The 21,174-nt window shown below is 35.3% G+C and overlaps 1 protein-coding gene across 2 annotated transcripts in view; it reads right to left on the reverse strand.

The window, feature by feature from the left end:
• Positions 1–1,795: 1,795 nt before the first annotated feature.
• The window catches only part of KITLG (KIT ligand), a 77,032-nt gene continuing 57,653 nt past the window's right edge, over positions 1,796–21,174 (reverse strand). Inside the window, exons 4-9 of one of the 2 annotated variants that reach the window (XM_002823566.5) lie at positions 15,282–15,452; positions 12,919–13,075; positions 12,118–12,201; positions 3,669–3,778; positions 2,953–3,020; positions 1,796–1,872 (exon numbers count right to left, since the gene is read on the reverse strand). In XM_002823566.5, coding sequence (XP_002823612.2) covers positions 1,833–1,872; positions 2,953–3,020; positions 3,669–3,778; positions 12,118–12,201; positions 12,919–13,075; positions 15,282–15,452 — 630 coding nt within the window. In that variant the 3' untranslated portion in view covers positions 1,796–1,832. The remainder of the gene's footprint in view (positions 1,873–2,952; positions 3,021–3,668; positions 3,779–12,117; positions 12,202–12,918; positions 13,076–15,281; positions 15,453–21,174) is intronic. The other variant, XM_024257267.3, reaches the window with a different exon arrangement.

A 21,174-nucleotide genomic window follows, 5' to 3' on the forward strand; every position in this document is an offset into this window, starting at 1 on the left:
CTGGAAGGGCAGTGACTAGCAGGGTAAAGAAGGAACTCACCACAGACTATCTAGGTAATAAAGAGGAGAGTAAATAATCCTTTGACAATGAGGGAATGCACAGAAGAAATGAGGAATTAGAAAGAGGAGAGAATATTCGCATGCAACTGTGGTAAATGCTCTCAGGATTCCACACCAGTAACAAAAATAACAGCCAATTAGCAGAAGCAAAAGTGAGGGACAGCATGAATCAATACTGATTAAGTTAATGCAGCTGTGGGTCTTCCCGCAACAGTATCTGCAGCAAGGGAGCAGAGAAAGTAGACGGGACAGGAGATAATGATACCAGTGCCTTCTAGCCACGTCTTACTCTCCTTTCTCCCACAATCCCTCCGCAGATCCACACAATCACAGCACGTGTCTGCCATGCGTTTATGTTCAGTGCCTCCTGGGCTCTGAACTATTATAATGCATAATTATTACTAGTCATGTGGAAGGTGGCAATTGACCTGGAAAATCTTACTCTCCTGACTGTAAGATATTTGGACGTTTTCTCTTTTTCCTTAAAATGGCAGGGAAACATTCTGGTTTTCTCTCGTTTCAGCATCTAACACACGGGATACAGTCATGTTATAGTGGTCACACCTAAATAAAATTGATTCCATGTATTTTTATTCTATTAGTAATACTTAATTTTAGTCCTAATTTGCTATATTCCCTTGTCTAATTAATTTTCTGGCCTCAAAAACAGTCTAAGTAAACATACAACTGTTAATTTTTGTGCATCTCCCACACTAGATGAATCCACTAGTCAGGACAAACACTGCTTACCTTTCAAAACTGGAGAATACACAATGAATTAGATACGTACATTTCAATTATGTAACACCTTCAGCCAACATACTGACATCTGCTTGATAGAAGACTTACTAATGAAGTTTGTTTCTAAATTTTGGCATCTCATATGCTGTATAGTTCTTGCTAAATATTTCAGTTTGAATTAAAATTTTTACAATCTACCCATCTGACAAAGGACTAATATCCAGAATCTACAAAGAACTTAAACAAATTTACAAGAAAAAATCAAACAAACCCATCAAAAAGTGGGCGAAGGATATGAACAGACACTTCTCAAAAGAAGATATTTATGCAGCCAACAGACACATGAAAAAATGCTCATCATCACTGGCCATCAGAGAAATGCAAATCAAAACCACAATGAGATATCATCTCACACCAGTTAGAATGGTGATCATCAAAAAGTCAGGAAACAACAGGTGCTGCAGAGGATATGGAGAAATAGGAACACTTTTACACTGTTGGTGGGACTGTAAAGTAGTTCAACCATTGTGGAAGTCAGTGTGGTGATTCCTCAAGGATCTAGAACTAGAAATACCATTTGACCCAGGCATCCCATTACTGGGTATATACCCAAAGGATTATAAAATTATAAATCATGCTGCTCTAAAGACACATGCACACATATGACCGAGGCTGGAAACCATCATTCTGAGCAAACTATCACAAGGACAGAAAACCAAACACCGCGCATTCTCACCCATAGGTGGGAATTGAACAACGAGAACACTTGGACACAGGGTAGGGAACACCACACACTGGGGCCTGTCGTGGGGTGGGGGGAGGGGGAAGGGATAGCATTAGGAGACATACTTAATGTAAATGACGAGTTAATGGGTGCAGCACACCAACATGGCACATGTAAACATATGTAACAGACCTGCACATTGTGCACATGTACCCTAGAACTTAAAGGATAATAAAAAAAAGAAAAAAAGGAAAGAAAAAAAAAACTTACCAATGTACGAAAGTAACAGTGTTGATACAAGCCACAATTACACTTCTTGAAACTCTCTCTCTTTCTCTTGCAACATACTGAAAAACAATAAGAAAAAATGCTTATTTGCTCTTGGTCAGAGATTCTGAGGTACACCATGATCTGGGCATTGTAAAAGGCAGCTTTTCTGTAAATATAGTAGCAGAAGATTGCAAAATTGAATGGGGAGCTTACCTTCTTATTACTATAGGGAAGAGTGAAGACTTCATTTGTCTTAAGGTAGTCTTTCCAAGTAGTTAAAACATTTCTTTCTCTGTATATGCATATACACATACCAAGCGTGCCTATATGCATTTCATATGTGTCTATGTATACATACAGGCATGACATGAGAGAAGGCAACACACCAAATGAGAATTATAATCAAAGGTAAGGGAACATATGAGTGCTGGGCAGTATACGGTAAGGTGAAAGAATGACAAGAGCCAGCTACAGTGAATGGAAAGTCATCTTACAGCAAATTTTGTATTTGGCTTTAGAGAAAACAATGAGTATGTTGAGAATAGTTAAGGGCTCTGAAAGCCAGAGTAAAATAAAAGATGTATAAAATATACAAGAGAAAATCACTGAACGTATTTTGAATAAGAAGTCACACTATGAACCAGGGTTTACAGAAGAGTGTGACTAAAGGTTGAGTTTAGAAGGGCTAAAGAAAAGATCAGTGACAGCAACTCATGAGATCATAAAGATGTCAGTGATGATAATGCTTCCTACCAAAAGAACTAAGCTTAGGAAGAGGCTCCAAGAGCTGAATCAGTATGTTTTGATAAAAGTGTGGAAAAGAAAGAACATGAGCAAATGTGCCTCCAGAGCTCCACAACCAGGAGTCTGAGAAGATTCTGCTGCCTTACTTAAATAAGAAAGCAGAGGTAACCCCTTTATAAACCCTAAGAAGAGTCATGAAGACAATTATGGGAAGGTATTCTATAGGTAAATGGAGATGCAGCACTGAAGAGAGAGTGAGACATCAGAAACATGGATAAAGAGTTGGGACTCACTGGTTAGGAGCTACTACTGTCATGAGTGAAGGACTTCTTAAAGACATTATGGGCAGGTACACAGTGTGTGAAATGGTAATGCCATGCTTGATTGGGCACACATTTAGCAAAACAAAGTACCTTATCTCATTATCCTCTTCATTAATTTGTATATTTTCAACTGCCCTTGTAAGACTTGGCTGTCTCTTCTGGAAAAAGAGGAAAGACACATAGTGTAAAATGATCAGTGAATGGTCTAACATTTAAGAGGTAAGTGGACTCCACTTTTATCTTTTATGTCAATAACTCCAATAACAGTTTTTTCAGCATGTAGCATGCAAAATGTCTTTGTAATAAAAAATTATGAAAGCTGCATGGTACTATCAACTCAACATTTTTAGGATGTTGGGGGCTAAAGAGTAATAAAGAAGCTGACACTTAATCAAATTCAAAAGACATTTCAAGAAGCTGAGTCACAATGATTTTTGCATGTTTTAAAATTTTAGACAGGCTTCAATAAGAAGAGAACAAAAGAGTAGAAATCCAAAATAGCAGATGATACAAATGACATTTCTATGTCTTTTAAGTATATCATATGATTTTTGTCAGATCTTCCTTTTCATATTTAGTTCAGGCTATTAACACCAGTTCCTAATTCTTAAGTGTGAATTATCAGCTAGAGGGATTGTCTCCAGACATAATGAGAAACAGGAAACTTTATAAAATTTAAATCTTGTTTAGATTATAAGCTAAGGTAGAATTCACTGTTTTCTTAAAAGATCATTTCTTGAGGAAAAAAAGATTAATAATTTATATAAACATAGCATATTTTTTAAAAAAGGAATGGTACCACTTACCTTCCAGTATAAGGCTCCAAAAGCAAAGCCAATTATAAGAGAAAACAATGCTGGCAATGCCATGGCTGCCCAGTGTAGGCTGGAGTCTCCAGGGGGATTTTTGGCCTTCCCTATAATTTAAAGAACACAGTGATGAATACAGCATATCCATTCTAGAAGTTTTGCTCTTAGGCTGTGGTTGTTTTTAACTGTTTCTGTAACACATTCTGGACCTATATCTGTTTAAAGTGTTCAAAAGATTGATTTTTCTGCTGAATATTGCTTTTGCAAGGCAATATAAGTCCATGTAGTCTCCAAACGATGAATGCATTAAAAAAGAAAGAAATCACAGAGACAGAAAGAGATCTGGCTTGGGTAATTCTGACACATATGGAACACAGACTTAATATATTTCTGGGGTGAAAATGATTTATACTGTCAAGCAAATCTATCTCCCATGCCTTTATCTTCTAAAGTCTTTTTGCTTTCTCACTCTTGACAGCTTGCTCAGAAATTTTAAACATGACATTTTACAACCTGGATCAAGATTGTATGCATTCAGCTATGTTTGGACTGTTGAAAATATTAAATAATTGTATGTGCACTGTGGTTATAGTATTTTTAGGTATCTCATGCTTAGAATCATGGCTGTTTCCACATTCATATCTTCAATACACATTTATTGGATGCCACTGTGCGACGGACTAAGAGTTTGGACTTTTAACGTTGGAAAGCTTAAGACTAACACTAAGGGGAATGGTTGAAGGCACTAGTGTTGTCCCATACTAAGTCTAAATAAGAAACTCAATGAGAGAGAACACATATGGAATTGGCTTGGGACAACTTTCTTGATCCTGCCTGGCTCTTCCATGAGAAACAAAATGATTCATGAATTTAGGTTGGATGTGGTGGCTCACACCTGTAATCCCAGCACTTTGGGAGGCCGAGTCAGGCAGATCACCTGAGATCCAGAGTTCAAGACCAGCCCAGCCAACATGGTAAAACCCCATCTCTACTAAAAATACAAAAATTAGCCGGGTGTGGTGGCACATGCCTGTAATCCCAGCTACTCCGGAGGCTGAGGCAGGAGAATCGCATGAACCCGGGAGGCAGAAGTCGTAATGAGCCAAGCTCATGTCACTGCACTCCAGCCTGGGCAACAGAGCAAGACTCTGTCTTTAAAAAAAAAAAAAGGAGCAGAATGATTCACGAATTAAATAAACAAAACACATCTCCCACAAGGGTCTCTTCCAACATGAAACTTATTTTGACAGATTTTTCTATATACCTATACCTATTTAACATACAAAGTACCCAGAGTACATAATATAAAATAATGGATCTACTATGTGTGTATCAACATCTTACAGGGAAAAATTAATTCATAGATTTAACTTGATAAGTCAGAAATAGGTTTTATCTACTATGGTGAGGACAGGAACAGCCCATTTCTCTACCATATGTGAACTGAGAGCAGGAAATTCCCTCATCCTATAAATGGTATGTTTCCAAGGAGACTCTAATGATGGGATGTATGCATGTGTGCTCACGTGTGTGTGTGTGTGTGTGTGTGTTGGGGGAGGAGACAGTGAGGGATGAACAATAAGGTGCTGGTGATCCCCAGGTAGGGAGTTGTCAGAAATAGGGTTGTCCATTCACATAACCATGAATTTCCTCCTTAGGATTCCTCCTCCTGGCCCACCCCACATCCTATAGCCCCATGGGAGATATGTTTTACCATCTCAAGTTGGAGCTCAATGTGAATTTTCTCACAAAAATAAATCTGAGTAATAAAATGGGATTTAGTATAATTAAAGTACTATCATTACAATAACAGAGCTATTTTAAGGATTATGTAAGATTACGTGGACTACTTTGGGATTTAACTACTATCTATAAAAGTGTTCTCTATATGAAATGGATTCAGGGTTACAAACAATTCGCACCATTTGAGGAATTTTAACAATACTATTTGTAAATAAATCATTTGGCTGTTTGTGGTTCTCCTTGAAGGCCAATCTGCTGTGGCCCCCATTATCTATTGGGATTGCTGGTATGTAATTATGATAGATTTACTAGGTAACCTCCATAAGAGGCCATAATCAATGTACACAGAGAGAACAAATTAATTAATTAAGATTTTGTCCTTAAAATCCAATGGAAAACTCTAACGAGCTAGGAAGATGCTATGGAGAACTCCATTATCTATGTTGGGTCAGCCAGACGCCCTGGAATCAAGGTAGCCAAACACCATGTTCTTCCTGTTCTATACAAACACCAAACCTAAGTCTTGAAATTCACCACTCAGACCAAAGGAAAGACCAGACTCAAAAGCAAAAAGCAGCTTACTAAAGAGTGAGATATTCTGGAATTTGCTACCTAAAACCTTTCTCAGGCAGAAGGATAGCATCTAAGGAAGGGGCTTCAAACAAAGCTGTGTGGGAGACCTCACTAAAGAAAGCTCAGACTTGCTCTCTGAGAGTGCGGTGACTACCATGTTGACAGTTCCATCCCTGAGACTGTGAGCCAATACACAATCCCGAAATCTGACTAAGACACAGCAGCAATCTTCCTGCAGGAGAAAGGGAGGGAGAGAAACAGCAAAGACTGGATGGCGGGGCGGCAGTGGAGGGGAGGGTTGGGGGAAGCGCCCATAGGTTACTGAGCTTCACCTCCCATAGAGGTCAATGTTACCTCACTTTTTTATTTCATTTGTTCATGCGTGGGGCTTAAGAACCAGGCCCTTGGTCCATCAGGGATACTACTGTCCCTCTTGCAGGCAGACAAAAAGAACTTTATCAGAAGAGATTTGCTTATACCTCCAGGGAATGACTTTCAATACTTTCCACTGCAGCTATCGAGTAGGAATCAATGAGATTTGAATTGCATGCCTCAAGGCCCAGATGAAGGGTATTTGGGGACAAAATTTAAGCTTACAACAAAGTTTTGATTTTATGCAAAGATAGCCTGCAGAGAATTTGTGTGGAGAGGAAGTTCATCTGGGCAGGATTTGAGTAATCCCAAATTCCTGGGTTATTACCATATTAATTATATCTCCTTATTACCAAAACTATTCACTGTCCAGAAATCTTGGGAACTGACTTGTTTCATTTGACTAATAATTAACCAACATCTGTAGAAATATAGAACACAAAGAATTGTGCTATAATTTTGCTGAACTTCTTTTTAGAGTGAGCATTTTTAGGAGCACTATGCCTGTGACATGGTTATCTTGGTGCTTATGAAACAAGCAAATGAGTATTCTTCCTTGATTCAGATCCAGAGCTCACTAAAGGTTCAACATAATTACTGATCCAAAGTCTTATTGCATCTCATTGTTCTATTACTTAATGATGAACTCTTATAAGACATCAGTTATGTCTCCAAGTACCTGTGTACTAACTCACTTAAAACTCACAGAAACTCCGTGAAGGAGGTATTATGATCTTCCATTTGACCGAAGAGTCAACAGAGTTTAACTTGACTGGTATATGAGTCCAGGAAGGCTGGGTCAAGACTATTTCTAGAAAATGTATAAGGTAATGTCAAAGTTAGGATTTCTTTCTCTATCATTTAGGTACTGTCTGCAAGAATCTCAAACATAAAACATCTTTTAAACATTCTCTTTGCTTATCATAAAGGATATTACTGTTGTGCTATAAACATAATTCCCTTTGGATAACTAGTAGGTTTGTTTGTGATTCCATTATCCCATGACTTTTCCTTACACACTCACATCTCTGTAATAAGTTTTCATATGCCCTGGTCCTCTGACATGGCCAGCTTTTGAGTTATCCCCAAAAACTAGCATGCTTTCTTCAAATTTCCCTAACCCTTCTCCCAAAAAACAGTCTTACCCCCTTTGTGCTACAACTAAAAACATTTGCATAATTCTATTATGATAAATATTGTATATTGTACTATGAGTATTTTATTTACGTCTGTTTCTCTTAGAATGTGAGCACCACAAAATCTTGTCTTGTGCATAGGTATCTAAGTGGCATATTCATGAGTGACATCACCTAACTAAAAGTTGCTGACAATGCAAGACCCAAAATTTTTTAAAAAGGAAGAAAAAAGAAACAGTGAACAAAAAAGAAGGCTGTCCATTCATCTTGCAATTTAAAAAGTAATCTCAGATTCAGAGGCACGGGATTCAATAGGTATTTTATATTTAGTTTGTCTTTTAAAATTAGTAGGAAAGACTTTTTTTTCCAAACACAATGGTAGTAGACTAGCCTTTCCAACCTAAGTAATTATAATTCTGGACAAATTATGAGGCAACTCTTTTCAGAAATCAGCAAACAGCAGCACAAATGTGTAATTCGCGAGACAGCCTCACACTAAGTGAGGCTCATGTTTGCCCTGGCTTTCTGGCTTTCAGCTCTCCTGTCTGGGGTGCACTTTCAGATTGAGGTGTGGAAGACAGAGTCCAAGCAAGGACCAATGGCCTCACTAAGCTAGGGAGTCAGAGATTGAAGTTCAGGGCTGCTGATGCAGCTGGAGTTTCTAGATCTAGGTTATTTGGAAGAAGGGAGCTGTGCAAAGAAGGAGCATCAGAGATCTCTAGATGAATCTCCTTAAGTTAGTGGTCCAATAATAAGCTGTATACACAACAGTAGAGAAGTCACAAAACCTGACCAAAAAATAAAATAATAAAAAAAAATAACCAAACACCAAACTTGTGGGAAGCTATAATCTTAGTAGAGGCCCTAGCAGTCACAGAACAATGGGGACAAAATTGTTAAGACAAGCAATACTGGAGAGATTTTCTGAGCACTTTACAGATATCTCAGATATTCCATGCCTTAAGAATAAGGCTACTTTCCCTTGTACCCAAGAAAGTTTAAAAACAAGGCTGGGAGAAAAGATAAACCTCATCTGCTAGTATTCAAACCTCCTACCAAAACACAATTCAATAGCCTCTAAAGAAACGCTATAGAATCTGAAAGATATTCAACAGCATAGAATTCATAATATCCAGCATATATTAAACAATCACTAACCATTTAAAAGGAAATGTGACCCCTAATCAGAGAGGAAGAAGTCAATAGACATCAACTCTGAGATGACCTATGTGTTGAAATTTGGAGACAAGAACTTCAGAGCAGCTATTATAATTATGTTTAAGTGACAAAAAAGAATTTTTTTTCATAATGAGCACGCAGATGGAAAATTCCAGCAGAGAAATATAAAATACATTAAACAATTAACTGGACATTCTAGAACAGAAAATATAAATTTATAAATAAAATAATTCACTGGATGAAAAATTCAGCAGATCAGAGACGGCAGAAGAAAAGGTCAATGAACTGAAAGCAGACAAGTAGAAATTACTCAGAAGAACAGAGAGAAAAGAGAATAAATAAATGAACAAAACTTCTGTGACCTATGACACACTAGCAATCTGCTAAATATATGCAAGTAGTATCTCAGAATGAGAGGATAGATAAAATGGATTAAAAAATTTGAAAAATTTATGGCTATTTTTTCCCCAAATTTGAGGGAAAACAAATATATAGATCCAAAAGCTTGACAAATCTCAAGAAAGATAAATACAAAGAAAACAACTCATAGGCATATTCTAGTTTAACTGTTAAAAAGGAGAGCACTTTGAAAGAAGGCAGAGGAAGAAATGACCCAGTACATACAGGGAAAAAATAAGACAAATGGTGGCTACCTTTTTTATTTTTTTCAGAAACAATAACTGCAGGAACACAATAGTGATATTTTTAAAAGACTAAAAGAAAAATAAAACCTGTTTACCCAGACTTCAATATCTAGTAAAAAGTACCTGCTACATGGAAGACAAAACAAAGATATTTTCCAATTAAAAAGAAAAAAGAATTTGTTGCCAGCAGATCTGTATTATAAGAGATGCTACAGAATGTTTTTCAGCCTGAAGGAAATTAATACCAAATGGAAACTTGGACTGACAAGAGGGAATGAAGGGTACAGGAAATAATAAATATGCAGGTTAATATAAAAGACAATATATTTCTTCTTCTCTTACTTTAAAATACATATGACAGTTCAAAGCAATAATTGAACTGCATTGTGTATTGTAGACTGTATTGTGAAATTTATAACTGATTAGATATGTTAATATATGTCAATGATGACACAAAAGATGGGTATGGGTAAATAAAACTATCCTGTTTCAAGGTTCTTGTATTTTTTTCTCAAGTGCTACAATAGTAACTCTAAGTGGAATATTACAAGTTAAAGTGTATACTTTAATTCCCAAAATAACCACAAAATAATGCAAAAGGGTGCTGTTGAAAAGCCAACAGTAATTAAAATTAAACACTAGAAAAAAAATAATTAACCCAAAAAAAAGGGCTAGAAATAAGGAACAGAAGGTCAATAGAAAAATGGGACAGATAAAAAACAAGTAAGAAAATGGTGGATTAAAATCCAACTATACCAATGATTTACTACATAGAAATGGATGAAACAGCCTAATTAACAATCGGAGATACACTAAATAAAATAGTGAAGCCCAAGTGTATGTTGTCTACCAGAGATGTACTTTAAAAATACAGACAATAGACTGAAAATAAAGGAAAGCCAAACATATACCATGAAAACAGTAAGCATAAGAAAGATTTGCTCTAATATCAGACAAAATAAACTTCAAGACAAAAAGCACTATCAGAGATAATGAGGGATATTTCAGTAAGATTAAAAGGTCAATTAAACAGGGAATATCTAACAATAATCAATGTATAAGCCCATAATAATAAAGCTTCAAAATATATGAAGCAAAAAACCCAAAACCAAAAGGAAAATCAGACAAATCCACAATCAAAAGTAAATATTTTCAATTCCCTTTTCTCAATAATTAACAAAAATTAGACAAAAAGCTTAATAAGGAAGGGAAGATATAAACAACACTATCAACCATTCTGGCCAAATTTGAGTGCTGCATTCAGTAGTTAAATAACATACATAAAATAGTTTCAGTACATTTCAAAAAAATTATAGACTATGTTTTCTGACAACAAAATTCATAGACTAGTAACAATAAGATACATAGGAAAATCTCAAACTTTTTGACATCAAACAACGCACTTTTATATTATCCATGAATCAAAGAAGAAATCACAGTTAACAAATATTTAGAAAAATTATAAAATCACAACACAAAAATGTGTGAGGTGCAGCTAAAGCAGTGTATATAAGAAAATTTATACCTTTAAGTGCTTATAATTAGCAAAAATAGTTTAAAATCAATGATCTAATTTTTCCACTTTGAAAAGCTAGAAAAAGTGGAGTAAATGAAACACAAAGCAAATGGAAGGAAATAATACAGATTAGAAATCAATGAAATATAAGCAGAGAATTTAAGAAGACAAAAGTTGCTCCTTTGAAAATGTTAATAAAATCCACAGTTAGTAAGAAAGCCCTTAATTGACTAACACACAAACAGGGCTCTAGTCCCTTTTTGACACATTATAGAACTGACATGCTATGTAATTTAGAATTTTAGGTTTTAGAAGATTCTGTCCTGCACATAATGTATAACATATACTATCCCCAGTGAATCCTGGGTAGCATTCTGTACTCAAATACATTAATATTTCATTAGTAAAATATATATTCACTTTTAGAAAGATAAATAAAGACTATAAATAGCCTCAAATCACTTCAGGTCAGGTTTTGGTGGCAAAAAAATTCCAAAATAAGTAAACTGTATTTTAGAGTTTTTTTTTTTAAATGTTCTGCATTGTAACAAGCTATTATGAATTAGTAATAAATTGCTTACTTCTTTTCACAGATAGGTCTTCTAAGTCCCTGAACAAATGACAGTGCCCCATTTATAAGTCTTAAGGGATGACCTTTTTAGCTTAGATCACAAGATGGTTTTTTTCTTCCTGCACCTTCCATGAGGCTAGAGAGTATTTAGTAAATACAATAAACTTTATAATGACCTTTGCCTGGATTTTCAAAGAAAACTGAGTTCTTGGCCAAAGAGGACAGAAATTTCAGAAAAATAAGCCTATTCTCACCAAGCATATAATTCTGTAGTAAAATAACAAAATCATCAAATTTCCAAATGCGCAATAGTAAATGCTGATATACACAAATATGAAAATATCTTTGGAATTCTATACAACCAGCATTTATACACTTAATTTTAAATTTCCATTTTAGTCAGACACATTCCACACAGAATATATGTTAATGATTCAACAAAAGGCAAAAATCATATTTCTAAAATTAATTTTATGTCTTATTTAAAATAACCTCAGCAGAAAATTTATTGGCCTAATTCTCTAAACATTATCTCCAGCTCTAGGGAAATTTAATTCTACAAACTTAAGTCTCAGGAAGACCATAAAAGGAATAACAGTAACAGAACAGTATCAATAGTAATAAATGTAGAAGTTTCCTTGAAAGCCCATGCAATACTCCTATAGGTGCTAATTGGAGCCATGCATGCATTAAATCAGATATATGTACTTACTATTACTGCTACTGCTGTCATTCCTAAGGGAGCTGGCTGCAACAGGGGGTAACATAAATGGTTTTGTGACACTGACTCTGGAATCTAAATAGAAAGCAATAATGTGTCAGTGTTATATGGTGATTTGTATGAGTTATAGAGTCCCTGAAAGGTGAAGTGCAATACCAGATTACTTGCCAGGTCTGCTTCCCAAATCTAGAGTATTCAGATCCTATTTATTTCATACTGGGTCCTGCTATTCTATTTTACTAAGAAATTCACCATTATCACCTTGTAGAACAAATATTTATTGAATAAATATGTTAATAAATACAAATAATGACACATTGATGGTAATTTCTCATTAAAAAAAGAAAGCAATGAATCCAGGTTTGTATTATAGGGACCCAGTGAAGGGAAAAAAGAGTCTTAATACAGAGTAACTGGGGAGGATCAGAATTTGTGACTTAGAGTTAGATCCTTAAGGAAAAAATTTAAGAAGGAACATTAAGTAGACTGGAGGTACAGAATAATATAATTGTAATTACTGGCAAATATTAGATGAGAAAAGGTATGAGTGGCCATCTCATATATTGTTTACTCACAAACAGCTCACTAATTTGAAACTGATGAATATTGCTTTGGGTTGGAAACCAACAAATCTATAATCATTAGTTTCTTCCGTGCTATTGATATCTGCTTTTTTATTAGACATACATGCATGTATCTTGCTACAGCTAAACACAGAGGTAGATTCTTACTACATAGGGAAGATTTAAGTTTGTTATTTACATTTGAACTGGAAATGCTTGCATGTCTTACCTTTCTCAGGACTTAATGTTGAAGAAACCACACAATCACTAGTTTCCGATGCCACTACAAAGTCCTTGAAGGCATCAATGGATCTATTAAAAATTCTAAAGAATTCTTCAGGAGTAAAGAGCCTGGGTTCTGGGCTCTTGAATGATTTTTTTAGATCCTAGAAGAAAAAATAGGATTACATTTTTCAAATAGTCTTTAGACTTAACTGAGGTGAAGATAATGGACTATAAATATGTTCCTCAAAGATTCAAGTATTTAGACTCTTACAACTAGCACTTTTAGGTGGCTGTTTTAATGCATGTAATTCGGATTGGTAATGTACGGTAGTGATCCCAGTGGAATCACAAGTTGAATCTGGGGCAGTGAACACAATGTCATGGCAAAAACTAAAATAAAATAAATAACCTTAAAAACAAGCTGGGGATATTTTTCTTTAGAGATGCTCATTAAAAACATGAGGGTTTATTTTAAAAAGACCCCTCCATTACAAGAACTTCCAGTCTTTAGAAAAAAAAAAAACCTCTCCATAATGCATGCTCTAATATCCAAAAATTAGAAAGTCAGATGATACTAAATATTGGCAAGGGAACTCTTATATACTGCTGAGATAATGTAAGTTGGTACATTTGATATTATCCAGTAAAGTTAGACATGTGACCATACTGTGACTCAGAAATTCCATTCTCAGGTAAATAACCTACTGAAACTATTGCACATATATACCATCAGACACATAAAAAAGTTTTTTTGCAGCAATATCTGTATCACTTATGTCAATCCAGACAGAGTGGCTTAATAACTAGTGATATATTGAATTAGTGGAGTTCAATTCAAGAGAAGGTTAACTACAGCTATATGCTTTAAAGTGGTTACATCTTCTAAACCTAAAGCTGAGTGAAAGAGGCAAGTCCCAAAATAATAAAAATGGTATGATTAATTGATATAAAATTAATATAAAATTCCCCAAAGCAAATCAAAGCTATGTTGTAGGAATACATAATGGATTATAAAGAAAAGTAGGTAACCAAAATAAACAACTATCTGTTACTTACTATGGACTATTCTAAGTGCTTTATATACATTAACTCAATCTTCAAAACAACTGAGAAATATCATCGGTAATCTCCTGGGTTCCCATCAAAGTGCCATGATTAGTAAATGCACATTCTTTGTTGTTTGCAGTGTTCTTCCCAACATCACCATTGACCTAACTCATTTACCTAACTCATCTTTAAGGCTCTAATGCACATGTTATTTCCTTTGTGACACCTTGTGTGATACACTCTACTTTTTGTGATCTCTACTTCTTTTGAATGCCATTGGCACACTATATGCAGTAGTAATATGAAAGAGTGGTGAACACTACATTCTGACTTTGGAAATCAGAAAATAATACAAAGATTAAAGGTAGTGATTGGATTATTAGTATGGTAAGAATTATAAGATAGGAGAGCACAAATGGGATTGAAGTTGGGTCTTACAGAGTAGCTGGAATTTAGATGGGACACAGGAAAAAGCATTTAGGTATTAAGGTACAGAATCCTGCTTAAAACTTTGAATTTAAACTTATATATATAAGTCTCCTAAGCTAATCTTTGGCCATTTGAACTGTATACCAAATCAGGTCTCCTAAGCATGATTTTGCTATAGACACAGTGTGATGAAAAAACGTCAAATTTTATTAATATTTATTTTGCTAGGTAGGGTGTTAAAGTACTCATGGCAAATAACCTAATGTCGACCCTGTTAGATGAAATCTGGCATTGCCCCCATTTTAAAGATAAAGAAAGTGAAGTACAAAGAAGTTATGCTCATAGAACGCATTAGTGACAGAGCCAGAATTTAAACTCCAATATCTCACTCTTATTTTCTGGAGTACATTGCCTATTCCATATGTCATGCCCATATCCTGAAGTTGGTGATGATCAGTTATCCAATGACTTTGAGGAGCCAAAATGTATTCCTTTGTTGTGACCTACGGGGTGATTAAATTATGGATAAAAGGATATGTGTTTATTACAGACAATTTTCCATTTAAATGAACACTTGTAACTTAACAGAAAGGTTTCGAGGACTTCACTTATGAAAAATAAAGATACAGGCAGGACTGATTTTGCATTGTAATGTAAATAAGTTTTATTTTTATATTAGATGACAACATTTAAGTCTGAATGTGCACTTCAGTATTGCAGTATAACTGCAAATACTTGTTTTCTTTGCTCCTCTGAACGAGATTTTTAAATTTGAAGTTTATACAATCAAAATATCATAAATAAAGGTGCCTCATTTTCCCCAACAGCACCAAGAAGCATGGGTTTTTAGAGAAGGGTAATGAAAAATAATCCCAATGAACACAAAGTTACCTTAGATGAGTTTTCTTTCACGCACTCCACAAGGTCATCCACTATATTCACAAGTTTGTCTATGATGGAATAATTACTCAAGCCTTCAGAAATATTTGAAAACTTGTCCAGAAGATCAGTCAAGCTGTCTGACAATTGTACTACCATCTCGCTTATCCAACAATGACTCGGCTGCAAGATATGAAAAAAGAGACAAAACAGCTCTTAATAAGTGCCATAAAACTCGGAGTACTCTTCAAAGCTATCGTTTTAGTTACTCAAGTGATTCTCCTGCCTCAGCCTCTCGAGTAGCTCGGATTACAGGTGCCTGCCACCACGCCTGACTACTTTTTTATTTTTAGTAGAGATGAAGTTTCACCATGTTGGCCAGGCTGTCTCAAACTTCCTGACCTCAAATGATCCGCCCGTCTCAGCTTCCCAATGTGCTGGGATTACAAGCATGAACCACCATGCCTGGCCAGATTTTTAAAATTAATATTACATTACTTAAAATGTTGTAATAGGAGGACAGGGGTTATTGTAACAGGAAGAGAAGGGACTAGTGTGACAGGAGCAGGAGGGACAATTGTAATAGGAGGAGGGACTCTTGTAACAGGAGGAGGAGGTTGTAAGTTTGCATACTTTATATGATTTTAACGTGTTATCTTTTCTCTTATAAAGATCTTTTAAGTAGAAACTCTGATGTATTTTGAACTCTGCTGAAAAGCTGCAGTGACAAAAATAACATTATTATTAGGAATAACTAACATTGAATTGGCTCATTAAAAGCACAAATAATTTAATACAACTTGTAACAAAAATATTGTACTCAGAGTAACTGATGTCATGGAAAATAAATCAAACTACTAAGCTTTATTTCTCAATTTACCAGTAGAATATCTCTGTGGGAAAAGTCAAGCCTTTTATTTATTTATTTATACTTTAATTTTTTACAGAGACAGGCTGTCTCTCTGAGTCCTGGGCTGTAGTGCGGGGATGCAATCATGGTTCACTGCAATGTTGAATTCCTGGGCCCAAGTGATCTTCCCACTTCAGCCTCCCAAGTAGCTGGCACTACAAGGCGCATGCTACCAAGTCTGGCTAATTTTTAATTTTTTTATATAAATGGGGTCTTGCTTCGTTGCCCAGGCTGCTCTTGAACTCCTGGCCTCAAGCAATCCTCCCTCCTCAGCATTCTAAAGTGCTGGGATTAGAGGCGTGAGTCACTGCATCTGGCTCAAGTCATTTATTTATTCTAAAGTATAGAAGGGACCACTTTATATTCATTTAACAGAACTGTTTTACTTAATATAATACAGCCAAAAAGGAAACAGGTTTATCTGCAGATAGGTAAGCCCCAATTCCTGGAACCATTAAATGTCACTCAAAACTTTTAGGATTGTTGGCTCTGGCTTCAGATAAGAAGGATAAACAAATCTCCACATGGGAATTTAGTTCAAGTGGCCATTTCAACTCGTCATAACCAAGTTCTTAAAGAATATGTGTTTCCAAAGTATGTGCAGAATAGAGTCTTTGTTTTGTTAAATCAATGCTTACTTCAAGCACATGCAAGTTCCTACTTGCATCATTATCAGGTCTCTTTCAAAGCTGTCAGTCTTTCCTTGGATGCTGAATTGCTCTGCAAGTTTCTCTCCTTTTAGGGAGCGATAATTCCTTATAGACCATCAGCCCTATCAACAATGAACAGATTTCCTAGGATATGGAACACAGCATACACAGTAAATGCTATTTGAATAGTATTTATGTGATAGAGTAGCTTTCACCAATTCATTCCGTTGAAATTGCGCAAATTTTTCTAACAATGAAATTCCAGGTATTAATCTCTTAGGACTCTATTTCCTCACTTTATGAATATGCTTGCCTAGGATCTCTGGCAAGTAAGAACCAAAATCAAATTCCTTGTTTTGAATTAAGACATTCCTTTAGTTTCTGTGGTAGTTTTCTTATATGAATGGGTACTTTGTTCATTTTGCTTTTTTGTGTGTGGTTAAAGTAGAAAATGTTTTGTTGATTTGTTTCTTATTTTTAAGCTGGGGAATTCTGGGGTGCTTACTGCCACTTCTGTTGATCACTATTTTCAACCGAACTCTATGTTTACATTTTATATTCTAGTTCCTATTTAGCTATTACCTTACCTCCTCCCATTTTCACATACCTAAATCAACAGTCTAAACAATCAACTCTTTCCAGTAAAATTTCCAACCCCAATCCTGTGCTTTCTTAGAGTTAAACTATGGAAATTCCACAATCTAATCCTACTCTAATGTTTGCCCTTCTAAAGTCATGAACAATTTGTTGATAGTTGATATAAACTACATGCCTATGCAGCTGAAAAATCGTGTATTTCTAAAACCCTTGCAATCATGTTTCATTCATTTTTTATTTTTGCTTGTGCTATTGTTTCTTTGGAAAAGGCTGAATCATAAATTCAAAGTCCTATTTTTCAGTAATTTGTTTAACCATGTATATATTGGCTTTTTAAGATTCTTGAGTTTATTAAAGATAAAATGAAGGTAAATAAATAATATTAAATGTCGGTGAGTTTTGATCTGCCTGCTTGTAAGAGAGGAAACTAGTTTTGACTGGAATGTCTAGCAGTTTTGTAATTTTTAATTAAATATCGTCAATGATTTGCAAGGAGAATAAAACACAATGAGCTAAGTATTTCATTTGTGAGGTGATAGCAGGTATTTCTGTGTTTCAATTCCTCCACGATTATGATTATGAAATAAATGATTACAGATTGTCAAATTCACAAATGTACTTTTTCGTTTGCCTTAATAAATGACATTATCACTGTTTCTTATTTTTCAGAGATATTTTAAACTTAAATAGTTTTATATAAATATTTACTCGATATTCGTTAGAAGAAAGTAAGATATAATGTTCTCTCTTTCACTAGAAAATATAAAGGATTAAGAAAATTGACAGTCATACAGGATGTCAAAGGTGACACAAATGATGGCTTTTAAATTCCTGATGTGCATGTAAATTGATGCTTTATTCGCCTGTATGTATAGTTTCCAAAAGAAGAAACATATAGATTCTGCTTTGAGTGTAAAAACTTTTTTCTTGACTCCATGCTCTCAATTTCTTACCTTCTTTCTTGATAGCTTCTGTCTTATGTTTTCTTGGTTAATTATAGCAGATCTAGCTAGGACTACTAAAAACATGTGCTTTCTATCCCTATGTACTTATAACATGTATTATTCTAGAATCCAAACTGACTCAATGATATTGAATCAATATCCTTGGACTGCTAGCATCTCATTACCACTGACAATTCAGTTAAAAACTGTGAACTTCATTAGGAATTTTAAAGTACTATGAACACCAAATCATGATCTCACTAAATGATTAAATAAAATATATAATTTAAAATGAATAAAATTAAAAGTATTCTAAACATAACTAGGAATATGTTTCCAAAGACCAACAACAGAAATATATGCACATTCTAAGACTAAGCATAAATTTTTAAAAGGTAATATATTAATTCCACAAAATATGTGACACAGAATCTCTGTAGTTCCAGAACCAGTAAATTTGAGAAACTGGCTGAAATAAACCATGTGTTTTAAAATCATCCTGGGGACTTGCTAATTCTGGCATGCTTTCTCCTTTCCATCTCCTGCCTCATTCAAGAAACTGTGCTGGTTTATTAGGTGAAATAATTTGACACATTATTCCACATTGGTATTAGATAAACAGACAGTCTTTTTATTTATTTATTTTTTTTTGAGACAGTCTTGCTCTTGTCACCCATGCTAGAGTGCAATGGCGTGATCTCAGCTCACTGCAACCTCTGCCTCCTGGGTTCAAGCGATTCTCCTGCTTCAGCCTCCCGAGTAGTTGGGATTACAGGCATCTGCCACCACGCCCAGCTAACTTTTGTTTTTTTTAGTAGAGACGGGATTTCACCATGTTGGCTAGGCTGATCTTGAAGTCCTGACCCCAGGTGATCCACCCATCTTGGCCTCCCAAAGTGCTAGGATTACAGGCGTGAGCCACCGCGCCCACCCCACAGACAGTCTTTAAGAGCAGTCACGGTAAGATTTATGGATTAAGAAGCTGAAAGTAGACAAAATAATACTATAACACTTCTTCACTGAGGCACTTTACATTACTTTCCATTTGGTAACTATTCACAGAGAGATATCTATGTTCTTTCTTATAGGGCCTAAAGCTAGTATCTACCCAGTGAGAGCGTTCTTTTCACAGGAGTTGGTGAAATACCAATTAGAGATTCTCGGAGAGAAAAGCCTGGCTCATAAACTATCAGATTTCTAAGAATATTCATAAGGAGTATTCACCCAGCCTTCTAATCTGATTAATCTAAATACCAGCATTACCACCCAGTTTGTTTTTGTTTTACTTTCTTTAATTCGTGTCAAACTTCAGTCTTGCTGGAATTAGACATATGCAAGCCTAGGGCACAAAGCGTACCTTTCTGTTTGTGCCTTCAGCATCTACCTCTGGGATGAGCAATCAAAATCTAGAGCCATGTCATCAGAATCACCAGAATTTCAGACCTAGAAGGAATACTGAGGACCAGTCTCACCAATTGCATAAGTGGGAAAATCAAGGCCTAGAGTAGTGAAGTGTCTCGTTCCAGGTTACATAACAAATTTACACAGAAACATGAGAAACCACGACTCTCGATCACTCATTTTGTTCTAGTAGCCATGAGAATAGTGAAAGCACATAAAACTGAAGTGTTTTTTTCTGCTGAATTCACTATGACCCATGTGGTCTCACGTCTGGACCAGACACGATGATTCTTAGGCTCAATTAAGAAATCTCTTTGGAATAGAAATGGTTCTTTCTGTTTCATTTCAATTAATCCAGAGTCATACCAATGAAGATAAATTTCTCTGAGGAATCGTGATGATTGCCATTTGTGGACTTTATTTACTGTTCTTTTGGTTTTTATCGTTGTGGCTAGAAAGCTGACATTCTACTCTCAAACATTCCATGGGCAGGCAAATTTAAAATTTTCCCATCAAAGCACTTTGCAAAATATTGCATGTTCATGTTGCCAGTGTAGTCTCCGAAATCTTAACTTCTCTTTGGATTAGCTGGGTTTTGTAATGATTTATTTTAGTCCTTTCCCTAAACAATTAATTTGTGTCTTCGGTGTTCACTTTAAGCATCTAACTTTGCATTTCTTGTTTGAATTAAAGTGACGTAGAAATCTCAATCTGATTAAGATGGTAATTAACCAAAGCACTCCAAATATGTGTTATTTCCCAGGGCAGACCTATAAATGGCCCCTAGGCTAGCCCTGAAATAGAACAGTGAAGGAACTGCACAGGGGTTTGGGGAGTGAGGGCAGCAACGACGAACTAGAGGCCCAGTTTTTAGTCCCAACTCTGTCAATTCACTTTGTGATTTCAGGCAAGTCATTTAATCTTTTCAGGGCTTCAGTTTCTCCATCTGGAAAATAAAGGGGCCTGTCTAATCTGTGCTGGCCAATATGGGAATCCCACTACCCATCTGCAGCTCCTCTCACTCAAAATGCATTCAATGTGACTGCAGAGCTAAAATTTTCATGTTACTTAACTATAATTTCTTCAAATTGAAAAGTCAATAATATCACCCTATTTAGAGGCTGGAAAACTTTTAAGTATGTTTGGAAAACACAGAAATGTGACTATCTTTTCAATGGTAAATTTTATAAAAAAACTAAATATGGAATAACTATTTCTAATGATAATTTAGTGTATAAACTGTATTATGTTGCAGGTGTAAAACACACTGTGGATTTTCAATAATATGAAACATATAAAACATTCCATTAATAATTTTTGTACTGATTTTAAGGTGAAATGACAATATTTTGGATACATAGGGCTAAATAAATTTCATTATACTTAATTTCAGCCGCTCCTTT

The sequence above is a fragment of the Pongo abelii genome, chromosome 10 (genome assembly GCF_028885655.2).
Source record: "Pongo abelii isolate AG06213 chromosome 10, NHGRI_mPonAbe1-v2.0_pri, whole genome shotgun sequence".
NCBI lineage: Eukaryota > Metazoa > Chordata > Mammalia > Primates > Hominidae > Pongo > Pongo abelii.